This window comes from Peromyscus maniculatus, chromosome 2 (genome assembly GCF_049852395.1).
Source record: "Peromyscus maniculatus bairdii isolate BWxNUB_F1_BW_parent chromosome 2, HU_Pman_BW_mat_3.1, whole genome shotgun sequence".
Classification (NCBI taxonomy): domain Eukaryota; kingdom Metazoa; phylum Chordata; class Mammalia; order Rodentia; family Cricetidae; genus Peromyscus; species Peromyscus maniculatus.
This window is the reverse complement of record NC_134853.1, coordinates 72,546,329-72,560,605: the sequence shown is the minus strand read 5'-3', so window position 1 is coordinate 72,560,605 and position 14,277 is coordinate 72,546,329. Positions and strand designations below refer to the sequence as shown.

General features: G+C 42.5%; 1 protein-coding gene across 2 annotated transcripts in view; it reads right to left on the bottom strand.

Annotated features, from left to right (window-relative positions):
* Window positions 1–5,540: 5,540 nt before the first annotated feature.
* Window positions 5,541–14,277, bottom strand: part of Stx17 (syntaxin 17) — a 57,448-nt gene continuing 48,711 nt past the window's right edge. Inside the window, exons 7-8 of one of the 2 annotated variants that reach the window (XM_076564189.1) lie at window positions 11,582–11,668; window positions 5,541–10,851 (exon numbers count right to left, since the gene is read on the bottom strand). In XM_076564189.1, coding sequence (XP_076420304.1) covers window positions 10,612–10,851; window positions 11,582–11,668 — 327 coding nt within the window. In that variant the 3' untranslated portion in view covers window positions 5,541–10,611. The remainder of the gene's footprint in view (window positions 10,852–11,581; window positions 11,669–14,277) is intronic. The other variant, XM_076564190.1, reaches the window with a different exon arrangement.

The window sequence follows — 14,277 nt, the reverse complement described above, 5'->3', positions numbered from 1 at the left end:
TCCTGGAAAAGGCTGGAGTGCTATTCAGGTTTAATGCCAGCACTCGAGGCAGAGGCGAGTGCATCTCTGCATGTCCAAGGCCAGCTGGTCTACATGCCATTTTTCAGGCCCATCAAGAGCTACATTGTGGTGGTATTGTGTTCCCCAAAATATCGTGTACCTTAATAAACTTATCTGGGGTCAGAGAACAGAAAAGCCACTAGTTAGGCAGTGATAGCACACACCTTTAATCCTAGCATTCCAGAGACAGAAATCCCTCTGGATCTCTGTGAGTTCAAGGCCACATTGGAAACAGCCAAGCATGGTGACACATGCCTTTAATCCCAGAAAGCCAGCCTTTAATCCCAGAGAGTGGTGGTAGAAAGCAGAAAGATATATAAGGCGTGAGGACCAGAAACTAGCAGCATTTGGCTGGTTCAGCTTTTGGCTGGTTAAGCATTCAGGCTTTTAAGCAGCAGTTCAGCTGAGAGCCATTGGGATGAGGACACAGAAGCTTCCAGTCTGAGGAAACAGGACCAGCTGAGGAATTGGCAAGGTGAGATAGCTGTGGCTTGTTCTGTCTCTCTGATCTACCAGCATTGACCCCAATAACTGGCCTCGGGTTTGATTTTATTAATAAGAACTTTTAAGATTCATGCTACACTACATGGTGAGCCCCTGTCTCAAAAATCCAAACTAAGAGGAAAGAAATTGAAGATGACTAGAAGATGGAAATGCCTTCCGTGCTCATGAATGGAGGAGTCAATGTTGTAAGAATAGCTGCCGTGCAGTCTACAGATTACAGATTTAACACAATCTCTGTCAAGATACCAATGCCATTCTTCACAGAAATGGAGTGGAGCAGAGTCTAAAAATTCATTGAATATCAGACCTCTGGTAGCCAAAGAAATCCTGAAAAAGGAATGCTGATAGTATCGCCGTAGCAGATTTCAAGTTATACTGCACAGCCATACTGATAAAAACAGTATGGCACTGGCACAAAGACAGGTAGATAAACAGAGTGGAATAGATTGAGATACAAATCCATTCTGCCACAACCACCTGATTGATTATTGCCAAAGATGCCAAAAATACTGGCGAAAAGACACACTCTGAGAAAACTGGTTATCTACAAGTAGAAGGATGAACCCAGATCCTTCCTTCACCCTGTACAGAAATCGACTACTGGAACAAAGACCTTAATATAAGACCAGAAGCTGCATCTGCTGGAGGCAAAGGTAGAGAGCCTACATTATGGTGCAGCCATGGGTAGGGACTTCCTGAACAGAACACCAAACCCTCAGCAAATAAGGCCAACTGCTGACAAAAAGGACCTCATGAAATTAAAGAGCTTTTTGGACAGCAAAGGAAATAATTTTAGGCACAGCCTACAGAAATATTTGTCAGCTCTGTGGATGCCAGGATTTTCTTTCTCAGTGCTGAGGCTTGAACCCAGGACTTTATGCATGTGAGGCAGATACTCTACCACTGAGCCACATCCCCAACCTGTGGTGGTATTCTAATTGTACTGAAATGTGATTTTGATTGTATGTTAATAAATAAAGTTGTCTGGGGGTCAGAGCTATTAGAGCTAGCTGGGCTCCACTTGGCCTGTTCAACTGTTAGGAATTGGGACGTTATCTCAGGTGAAACAGAGTGCAAGATGGATGCCAAAATTCTGGTGCAATTATGGTAACGTCCGCACCTGTGTCTACCAGACCAGACAACAAAACACCATTTATTTTTATCGTTAATTTTGGTCTTTGTTCATTAATAGAAGTTTGCCAAAAAAATTTCTTTATGTTTTCTCCTGAATTTTCTATTCTCTCTGTTTCATCATCGTGACCAGCAAGATTTATTCCAATAGGCATTTGGTTATTTAATCACTCTGAGCAGGGATTTCCTCTATGGCTGCAGGAAAGGTCTGAACTGGATTTGCTATGGGGGCCTGCATGAGGCCCCTCTGGGAGTTTCCCGAAGACTGAGGCAAAGGATTACCCTGTCTGTCCTTTGTTGATCTACATTCGTTGGTCCAGTGTTTTCCCTTATCACACCTTCTGCATACTCCAGAAGGAAGGGGCATTCTGTTGCCATTGTTCCTTGAAGAAACATTGTTTCTAGGAATGACCTGTTGACACCAACCTCTCTGACAGGGTTAACATATACAATATACAAAGATCTCAAAAGGCTATACAATAGTCAAAAAAAAAAAAATGGGCTGAGGAGACCATGGAGTTCTCAGAAGAAATACAAGTGACTCTTTCTTAAGTGTTTAGCATTCTTAGTTTTCAGGGAAATGCAAATTAAAACTGCCCTGAGATTGCGCCACACCTCCCCCACCAAAAGGAAGGACAAATGCTGGCAAAGGTGAGTGGAAAGAGGAGCCCTTATTCGGTGCTCACAGAGACAATGAACTGGTGCAGCCATTCCTCAGAGCTAAAAGAGAACTACCATTTAGTCCCGCTCTGCTCCCAGATGTGCACGCACCCCAAGGACCATGGTTGTACTTCTGAGACACTTGCTTCTCCATGGCGGCTGCTTGGTTCACTGGAGCAAGGCAGTGGAGTCAGCTGAGATGTCCAGAGACACATGGCTGGGTAATTAAAATGGGGCACATATACACAACGGAATCTTATTCAGCTGTAAAGAAAAAAGAAATTCTGTACTTTGCAGGAAAACAGAGGAACTTTTTACTAAGTGAGGTGACCCCGGTTTGGAAGTACAAACATGTCCTCCCACATGCAGATCTTTGCTTCTGATTTTTATATATGTGTATTTATGTGACAGTGAGTATGGGTAAAGACCAAGAAATTAGGAAGGGGCCCATGAGAGAAAGGGGTAAAGAAGCCTTAAGGGAGAGGAACAGAGAAGGGCAATACTAGGAGTGGAGGGGTTTACACTGGGATGTAGGCAGGGAAATGGGAGAGAGGAAGGTTGTGGGACTGTCAACCTGATACTTTGTATGCTAAAATAAAAAGTTTTAATGTTACCACCATTTGTCTAGAGGAGAGATTATAGCAACCTACTCTTAAAAATTCAATTATTTTCTCATCTCTGCTCATTTTAGTGTCACCCAATATTGCTTTCACTATTCTAGGGTGCAACATACTTCCACATTAATGCACATGGGTTTTATTGCTATTGAGGAGACACCATGATCACGGCAACTCTTATAAAGAAAAACATTTAATTGGGGCTGGCTTCCAGCTCAGAGTTTTAGTCCATTATTGTCGTGTCAGGAAGAATGGTACAGTGCAAGCCAACATGGTGCTGGAGAGGCAGCTGAGAGTTCTACATCTGGATCAGCGGACAGCAAGGAATGGGACTGACTTGACCTCTGAAACCGCTAAGCCCACCCTCCTCCAACAAGGCCACACTAATAATGCCACTCTCTATGAGTTTATAGGGCCATTTTCATTCAAACCACCACACTGAAGAAAATAATAGTAAATGCTATAATTGTAGCTACTAATATAGTTAGTCTGAACCAACCACTGTTCTGGGCATTTATCATACATAATTGTTTTAACACTTAAGGTCACCCTGTGTCATAGGCAAGGAGGTATCAAAGGAATCGTCTGTAAGAATGTCTTGAGCTGTTGACCCCAACCCTACCCAGATAAGTGGCAGTAATCTTTTATGGATAAGACTCACAGAGAAAAGGCAACTATAATGTCGCTCTCTTTCCATTCCTATCAGGAGAGGCTGTTTGGTGGGGTAAGTGTATGAACTTTAGCACCAGAAACCTGGGTTCAAGGCCTGTCAAAGTGTGTCCCTCTTAGCTTCAGTCTTATTCCAGCCTAATTCCATTCTCTGCCCAACCAAGCCTTTGCTCTCCTTCAGCTATGTCCTATTTCACTAGTCCATGCCATTGTAAATCTCTTAAGCCCTGTGACGATTAATACTGCCAAGTTGACAAGATCTACAATCACCAGACATCGGAACAAGCCTCTAGACATGTCTGTGAAGGAGCTTCTAGATTAGGTTAATTAGGGCTGCACCGTCCTGTGGTCTGGGGTCCCGGACTACATACAAAGGAGAATGCTGTGCACCAGCGTTCATCACGTCCTGGCTGCAGAGGCAACGCCAACGGCTGCCTCAAGCTCCCAAGACTGGGGCAAATAAACCCCTTTCCTTAAGTGTTTTTGTTATTTGCCTCAGCAACAAGAAAAGTAACTAATATAGACCCTAGTAATCCCACAATCCAACCCTAAAACAGTACATTAAAAAAAAAATCCCACTGGGCAGCAGTGGCACACGCCTTTAATCCCAGCACTCCGGAGGCAGAGCCAGGCGGATCTCTGTGAGTTTGCCCGGGCTACACAGCAAGTTCCAGGATAGGCACCAAAACTACATGGAAAATCCCTCTCTAAATAAATAAATAAATAAATAAATAAATCTGACAGAGAAATGTCTTCACCTCAAGATTCTGGAATGTTCCTGACATTCAAGTATTCACTGTATTCCCCAAAATTCTCTTGAATCTTGTGTCCCTCTTAATGGCAAAAGTGGGCACTACACACAGACTGGGTATGTCCTAGCTATTGTATTACACACCTCCAAAGTTGGGACTCAAATGCCATGGTCTTACCACTCAAGTGTGCTCTCTTTTCATCGATGTATTTCATGCAAAAAAAAAATCAAAGATGCAAATGTATGGTCATATCCCAAATGAAGCTTCCAGTCTAACTGGAGAGGTCCTACTACCACTAAAGAGAAAATTTCAACTCTGAAGAATTCAACTCTGAAAAAACCCACAGATGAATGCATCTGTCAGAAAACATGACCATGGCAAGCGGGATTGGAGGTCCTGGGAACTATAAAAGGTCAATTCCATGGCTCTTCTCCATGGATTTCCAATAAATGTTTATGGAATGCATAATCATCACTGAGAAAGCATTCAGTATTAAACAGCGGGGATCTCACAAATGAGGAAGGTAACTACACTAATATACCAAAAGCTCCAGCCAGTATGAGAACATTTCTGGCAACAATGGGGACTCTTTCACAGGGTCACCTAAGACCGTCAGAAAACACAGATACTTACATTGCGATTCATAACAGTAGCAAAATTAGTTATGAAGTAGCAATGAAAAGAAGTGCTATTGGGGGTCACTACATTAAGGTTGAGACCTACTGTCCTGGAGTAAACAAATTACATTTTTTTAGATATATATAGCCACTCTAATCTGTCTCCCCCTAACCAGCTTCACTGTTAGGTCATCCATTCAATTCCATGTTTTCTTGTTATTAACTCCTTGATTTTTCCCATGTCATTTTACATTTCATGGAATTCCTTACTCACTTGAAACTTACAGCCCCTCTTCCATCAGGCATATCTTCCTTACCTACTGCTCAAACCCTGAGCTCTACAAAGCCTTCCTATTCATTTCCAGGTCCTTCATTGCAGCCTCTAACCCTTTGTCCATTGTCTTCCGGGTACTCGGCATGTTTTGGTGTGATGTACCCGTTTTCCGTAACTGCGTGGCTCACTACGACAGAGTCTACAGGTCTATCTTTCTTTATATGACACTAGCAATCAACACACAACAGAAAATTCGTTTACTGTTTGTTAAATGGGTGAATTTTATTGCATATTTCCTTATTCACGCACCACTCAGCAACATAATAAATGACAAACCAATTCAGGAAGAACTTAATTTTGCAGAAATCCTTGCCATTTAGCCTTTCCTGGTCCTTACCTTGCCAAGACCTATAGTTCAAAAATACTGTGGAAAACTCCTTTAAGGGGTTTAGCTAATGAAACCTAAGTAACACAATTTAGTAATTAGCATTAAGAGGAAAAGCTCAAACAGTTGGGAAATGTATGCAAAAAGCAAACTATTGACTGTTGCTCAAACAAGTTGTGCAAGGAGTGGACAGGAGCTGATGGAGCTCCCCTTGCTGTTAAAGGGGACCCTTCTGCTTTGGCTGTAAAGGCACAAGTGGCGAGGTGACTGACACTGTTTGGAAGGTCAAGACATTGTATCTAATTTCCTCTAGGAACATTTCTTTCTACTTGGGCTGATTTGGATCACTGAGGTTGTGTTGAGACCCAATCTTTAGCAGGCAACTTGACATGACATAACAAAAACTTAATAAAATCACATGGAGGATCCCCCACCCCAGAACATTCTCTTAGATCTTACACAAAGTAGCTTTGTGATCTTGGGCACTTTTTATGTTTTTATTTCAATATATTTGTTTGGTTAATATTGCACAGATGTATTTTTGTCACAAATTAATTTCTTTGAAGATAGCAATGTAGATACAAAACTTTTACTATTATTTATAACACTCAAGAAGGGTTGTGTGTGTGTACGTGTGTGTGTGTGTGTGTGTGTGTGTGTGTGTGTGAGAGAGAGAGAGAGAGAGAGAGAGAGAGAGAGAGAGAGAGAGAGAGAGAGAGAGAGAAAGGGTGTCAAACTGATGAACCCAAATAGAACCATTTGCTGGAAACATAGGTGTTAGTAACAGTTATAAAACAGAGTTGGATGCTTATAATCCCAACACTTGGGAGATGGCAGTGGGAGGATTGCAAGTTCAAAGCCAGCCTGGGCTACCAGTAAAACCCTATTTCAGAAAACAAAACCAACAAAACTCCATACACAAACAGGATGAATGTGTTTGATGACTGGGTCAGAGAGGAAGCACCCTGGCCTTGTTAGACCTCCAACTACTTGAGAACGTCATCAGATCTCTGTAACCACCTGAGAACCACAGCCACATTCTAGTCTGTGGTGAGAAAGCATTGTGTGTACACTGAGGACCTTACCTCAGGCTTTCCCTCCTCTATCTAGAGTCTGTGTACTCTCAGTGAAGGGCTTCTGGGGCTCTTTTGAGAAATGCCTTTGTCACTAGCTAGTCAAAGGATGGTTTGGCTTCTGGGCTTTTACTGGAATATTGTGTGCTAGATATTTGTAGTTTTATTTCAAGCCGCCTTGTGAACATTGGGTGTTATGAGCATCCCGTTCTCACGCTGCAGAAAACATAGAGCACGAAAGGCAGACAGACAGAAGGACATTTGTGGCCATGCAGGAGTTTCAGGGTAACCCCAGGCCCTGTTCTAGAAGTATGGCCAGTTCTAGGCAGCTTCAGCATGCTCACTTTTTAGGCATGTTAGGTCCCTGGCTTCTGTGTGTGAGGTAGGATAGTTACTCCAACAGAAGACACAAAATTGAGATGGGAAAAGAGCAGGTCACAAAGGTATGGGAAATGGCCTGTGGCTTTTCTTATATGATGTTCAAAAACAGCCTAAGTGTTCCCAGCACCCTACTGTGTGTGCATGGCTTCCCAGGAGCATCATTTAAAGGGTGATGATTAATTGATTCTAAAAGCTATGAGAGATTTGTCTTAAAAAAAAGTACTAATGTTTATTTTTAATTATATAAAACATGTTAAACAATGATCATAACCTATGATATAAACCAATGTGTAGAGGGTGGGGCAGAATAGTGGTGCTCTTCATTTTATACTTGAGAACAGTGTGTTCTGCCATGGCCACAATTAAGAGCAGGCTGTGGACACCTGATGAGGCACCAGAAGACAAAGAAGCAAATGACCAGTTGTTCACAGCTGGCCTTGTAGGCTTCGGGAGAGGTGGCAGAGCATAACCAAGAGAGACTGAGCATCAACACACACCCAGTACCATCCCAGCTTCCTCCTTTGGAGTTGAATGACTCTACACATTACTCAATTCCTCTGAGGCCCAGTTACCCTCTCCATAAATGCCTGGTAAAGTGCCTGGCTAACTGCTTGGGAAACACCAGTTCTTCTGTAGGGAAGGATGTTTTCTGAAAATTGCAGGTAGCAATTGGTTTAGTAGATTGAAATTAGTATGTTGAAAAACAAAACATCAAAATGTATTGCACATAGTGGTAAACATTTTTATGTATATATGCTCAATTTTAATACATTTTTTTTACTGTGTGTTACACCAAAATTTCAGAGAAATTCTCTGATTATAACATCAAAAAGTCTTTAGAAGTGCTGCCATTACTGAAATGAGTCTTAACAATTTTTATGAGCTTAATTAAAGTGGTCCTTTTTAACTAGTTGAAATAAAAATAAGACATAAATCATAGAGAAGATAAATTTAACTTGACACTATGGGGCATATTAAGTCCAATTTTAAGATCACTTCTGTGTCATATTGACTAATTTATACTTTTAAGTACTTTATATCATTTATAGTTGATTAAACACTTCTAAGCAATTTCCACAAAAAGTTAGCTATTAGGTTCAATTGTAGGGAAATGAAGTGAAATTTCTAAGTAACTTTAAAGTATAAAAATTTAAGAAGACTGGAACTTCCTTAAGCATTTAGACGGCTAGAGTCAAAAGCCCAGTACTGACAGTTCATGATCATGTCAACAGTTTCCACATTGGCTCAGTAAAAATGCAAAATCCCGAAGACGTGGGTTTCAAATGCAAGCCTCATCCTGGTTCTTCTAGGTCCTTTGTGCTGTGACTGTTATGGCCCACTGACTGAGTGGCCCTCTGGGGACTGGCGGGATGAGTACTAAGGCATGAGGAAGATGAGGTGAGCATGGGAGATTAAACAATGAAACAACATTACTATTCTTATAATTCCAGCTAAGCAGGCTGGACTGGCTGTATCAGAATTACCCATGATGGAGGCTCCAGAATCTTGTTTTAGTCAGGCGGTGGCAGCGTGTGCCTTTAATCCCAGCCCTCCAAGGCATAAGCAGGTGCATCTCTGAGTTCAAGGCCAACCTGATCTACAGAGTTCCAAGACAGCCAGGGCTACCGAGGAGAAACCATCTTGAAAAACAAAATTTAAAAAGCATCTTCTTTTAAATAAAATCTGGATGAGTTCTGCCTCCTGCTCAGGTTTGACATGCCCACCTTAAAGGAGCAGCAAGAAACAGAGAACAAAGGATGAAGTTAAAAACATTACTCCAAATACTTAGTTCCCAGTGTCAGTGCCTCAGAATCTGACACTTACTCAAGTACTTCCTTTTTGGGGGAGGGGAATAGTAAAGTCTTTAGTCAGCAATAACAAATACTTGATACCTCCTAACATGTATGATGTAGTGTTTCGTTTCATAGGAATGAATGCATCAGTAAGAAGACTCAAAAGCATCAAAGGGAAGGATCTTGCAACACAGAAGGAAAAGTAGCAATCAATAGAGGTCAAACATCAACAACACAGCTTTGTTTTGTTTTGTTTTGTTTTGTTTTTTGAGATGGTTTCTCTGTAGCTTTGAAGCCTGTCCTGGAATTCACTCTGTAGACCAGGCTGGCCTTGAACTCACAGAGATCTGCCTGCCCCTGCCTCCCCAGTGCTGGAATTAAAGGAGTGCACCACCACTGCCTGGCTCAACACAGCTCTTAAAAGGATAAACCCTTTGGTCCTTGAACCCATGCTCCTGGCTGACTGTGCTTTCTCCTCAGGGGAGATTAAAGAATGAGGCGGCCAGTGGCTCCTTCCTGTCAGGATGAGTTAGGATGCAGGGGGAGGCTGCCTGCAGTCTTAAATTCCTTTTCTCTAAATTTCAAAGCTTTATGTTTGAGACAGACATGGAGCTGGACTGGCCCGTGGCCGCTGTCCATGTTATCTGTTGGGTTAGCACCACAGATCTTTCACGGGGTCTGACTCTTGGCTGTTTAGAACATGAGAGAAGTTAGGTGTGAGCACTGGGAGAGCGGCAGAGAAAACTGAAGGACAGGAGATAGCCCGAAAGAGGGCAGCGGTAACAGAAGTGAGGTAGAAAGCTCCTTCTCAACCCCGCAACAAGACTGAGGGGCCAGACCCTTGAGGCAGGTGTGTCAGCCCCTTGAAGTTCTAAAGTGCCCCATGGTGTGACCTTGTGCTCCCCTTTGCCCAAAAAATGTTGGAAATGTTTAAATTTTTGTTTTTCAATTTAAGAGATTACAAGTAGGGGTAACTAGAGATGGGAAATGATATAAAAAGGCAGATTATGAGAAAAATCCTCACAAGATGGGTAGAATTCACCCCAGAAGCAGAGAACCTTCAGAATCACCAGCTGCAAGTGGGTTTGTGGCTGGGTCAGCAGATCCAGCACACAAGCTTCTGTGCTCCTTAGCTGGAAAGGCGGGGAAGATTTCAGAAAAGATGTCACCCATGTCACAATGAAGAGATTGTCAAGAGAAAGTGGGCGTCTCTGTCCATTTTATAGTGTTAGTTTCCTTCACCAGAAAATACAGATGGATCCAAGCACAGAAGGAGTTCACCCGGGGCCCCTTGGTAGCAGCAACATCCCTACCTGACAGAAAGACTCCAGAACTCACATTCCGTTCCTTCCCTGTAGGAGAAATAATCTATACATACACTGACCCTCGTGAGCCCGACACATTTCACACTTTTTAGATCCTTAGAGTTAGAGGTTCAGTTTTCACATTTCCAGGCAGAACGTTTTCTCTTTGGCAGTCTTTAAACTGACCCGATAGACATCACATGCCCTCAAGCCCAGGCTCCTCTAACATCTCCATTAACAGCCAGCAAACAAATACATCCGGTTATGGTGGTTCAATACCACATGGACATGAAGAGCCACTCCCCAACACTGTGTTCCAACAGCTGAGCATTCAACAGCAGCAAGGTGCTCCTTAGGATGGATGCATTGGCACCAGCTGGAAGTTTGGGCTTTAACTGCATTTTTTGTCACTTTGGCTAGGGAGATCTGGACAGCTGGAAGTGAGCTTCTCCATCATTTTCTGTTTCCTTCTTTGTATCAATTTTCCACCTGTGAAGCCCAATACCCCACCACCAAGTGCAGCTGCAATTCCTGCCACTTTGAAGCCTGCGAGGAGGCCGATGGGACCCCCCACCACTCCTCCGATGAGTGCACCTGCCACAGGCAGGGCTGCCAGCTTGTACTTTGCAGCCTGTAAAAGAAAAAAAATTCAATTTAGAAATTGAGTTGAGAAAATCTGCCTGTGGTGATGTGCGTTTTCCTCTCATTACTCCTGGCAATGCCTCTTTAACTCTGGGTTCATAATTAACCTCAGAGATTATTCTTGGGAACGTGTGTGTGAAAGTATTCCACAGGTACTGCCATTGCTCCAGACCACAGAACAAAGGGAGGTTGCTCCAGAATGGACAGCTACAAATTGATTTTACTTGCAAAACAATCAATCCACTATCTGGCTGGCTTATTTAAACAGTTTCTGCAGCCACGGGCTCCCACCAAAGCTTTGATTCAGCACAGGGGTTATTCCACACTAGGCAGCCGGGCTGAAAATCACATCATACAAATAATAGATGGTCACACTCCTTGAGTGCTACTGCAGTCTCACTTTTGCTCTGCCTGGATTAATGGACTGCTCTCTCTTCTCCCTAGGCCTCCGCAGATATTCCTTCATAACAACTAAATGCCCTAGAGTGAGAGAGACCACAGTTCATTCTCTTTGGGGGAAAAAAATCTCTCATGACAGAATGAATCTGGGAGTAGAATATTACAGCCATTGATTTCTTACACTACCTATGTGTCATTTCTTCCTTATTTCCTTAATTGCTGGTTCCCTCAGCACTGAAGAGAGTGGATCAATTGGGTTAATACTGGAGATTCCTGGGAGCCAGAGTACCATTGATTTGTCAGCAGGAGCAGAATCTTACCTTCCCCAAGTTTCTGGTTCCCTCTTCAACATTCACAGCAGCACTGTTGACATGGTCTGCAATGCTGTCAATCTTCTCCTGCTGAGACTGGATGCAAAGGAATTATGAGTGAGCGGTCCTGCTGGGGAGCAGTGGGAAGCCAACACACACTATTTTAATTCCTGTAATCAGGCCCCGGGTACTGCAGCCTTGCAGTCTTAATAGTGGTTCATTAATAGCATCTGATAAACCATGTAGAAAGTACAAATTCACTTTCACAAAAAAGGGGGGGACTTAATGATTGGGTAATAAAAGGGTGGTACCTTCATAGCAAAAAGCACCTCACACTAGAATTCATTCAAACATACAAACATATTATTCTCCAAATGAACCTACTTTGTAGGAGGAAAAAAAATTCAAATAAGCATTTACATATCATGTTGGGTTGATAGCAAAAAAAAGGAAAACAAATTCAAACAAAGTCCATAACTTACCTTCTTTGGAGATTTTCTTTAAATCAGATTTACTTTAGCAGTAAAATGCCACTGATCTAACAAATAAAAACTGTTCTTTTGTATGAATGGGACTACAATGCGGAGTAATCCAGCATGAAATCTTTGCACTTTTGATATGCAATGGGGAGTAATGAAAGAATCTGTTGTCTTGAGTTTTACACCTTTTTACCACATACTATATAGTCCAAGTTAAGATAGTTCAGATCAACAATATTAATATAATAGTCTACCCAAAACAGCAACACCTGTTATGACACAGTATCGATCGTGACTCCGGAGATCCCTGATGGATGAATGGTGGAGCTGGAGACTGCCATTTCCTCTCTAATGTGCGAAACCACCTCATTGTCACTCATGAGTGGCTACTGAGCTCTGCTCTGACACCCCAGGCACAAGCACTCTGTCCTTACCCTGGAACCAGGATCTCATTAAGATCAACTTTATTTAGTTTTTGTGGGTATATATGTGTACACATATAGATGTGTGTATCTATATTATATATAGTTAGTTATTAGATAGATAGTTGTATACCACACTATACGACCATGCTGGTGGAGAAGTAGGATAGGTCCTAACCAATGTAGAAACCCATGTGATCACTATGACCAGCAGGGCACAAACAATTTCTATCACTTCTTTGCAGAAAAACAGAGAAGAACTTCTCTTTCATTCCACATAATGCCCCTTATACATTGATTCAACTGTCTTTTATGCTAAACCTATTGAGACTGAGGCACATGTAACCAAAGCTTCCTATTCCAATCAGCATTTCATGTGAGAACATAAGCGCAACCCAGCTCACAAGCCCCCAGCTGTTTCCTATTAGCATTATTGATAGTCTTTCCTTGCCAGGCCTTTTGTGGTGGCCTTTCATTCCAGGATTCTCCACCACCATCCTGACATCCCTGACAATTCCTAAAATAGTCTCTTTTCAATTTTTTTTTGAATCTGTCACACAAGTGTAGCCAAGGCTCTTAAACTTGAGTACAAACTGGATCACCTACAAAGTCTCTGGAATCAAACTGCTGAGTCCTAGCGGTGATATATTTGTAATCTAAGAAATAAAGCTTGCCTGAAGGTCGGAGGGCAGAGCCAGCCACAGAGTTAGCCACAGAGGGCAGACAGTGGTGCCACACACCTTTAATTCCAGCACTTGGGGTCATACACCTTTAATCCTAGCACTAGGAAGATTGAGACAGGAAGTGATATGGCTGGGCAAAGAAAGGAATATAAGGCGGGAGGAGACAGGAATTTGCACCCTTGCAGAGGCTCTGTCAGGCTGAGGAGCTGGTGAGGTAAGAGGTGGTAGCTGTGGCTGCTCTGTTTTTCTGATCTTTCAGCTTTCCCCAATGTCTAGCTCTGGGTTTTTATTATAAGACCATTTAGGATTCGTGCAAAACCGGCTCTGCCACAGGCTGACAGTCCTGAAATACAGTCTGATACCCATTAGTGGGTATCAGATCTCTTGGAGCTGGAGTTATAGGAGGTTGTGAGCCACCTGCTTTGGGTGCTGGGAACCGAACTCAGGTCCTCTGCAAGAGCAGTGCATGCTCTTAGGTGCTGAGCCATCTTTGTGCCTCTCATTTCACACACTTTGAAGGTCACTATTGTCCATGATAAGACTGGCACAAAACCTAGGAGAGGATATTCGGTGTTCAAATCCCAGTACTGCCCTGGTGTGTTCTTGGGCCAAGTACTCTCATCTGCTATATGAGGATAATGGTATTTCTACTTCATTGTGTTAAAAGGATACAATGAGATGTCTGTAAAGCACAATGGGAAAACAGAAACACCCATCCTGCTTCTATCTACTTACTTTCCCTCTTTGCTTCTGATTCTGTCTTATCTACCCAGATTTCCCACACTGGACAGTCTTCAACCCCCATACCCAGGCTTGCATTTTACTCTTTGGCACTTAGAAATGTTCTCAGCATCCCTTTAATAATGAACTAAGCCATTTGTAAGGCACACTTTAAGGACTATTCAATTAGGTTGCCCTATTGGCCTGAAAATAGTTAAATCTGTATAAACAGTAACAGGGGCACCTAAGATTCAGGAGAAAATATGAATTATTAAGTTAATACTTATTGAGAAGAATGCAACTTGGGTAGATGAATTAAAAACTAAGGAGGAATTATTTTTCCCCTTAAATGCTTGCTGTGGACACTTGTCAGCCCAACATGAAATAATAGTTCATGTTAT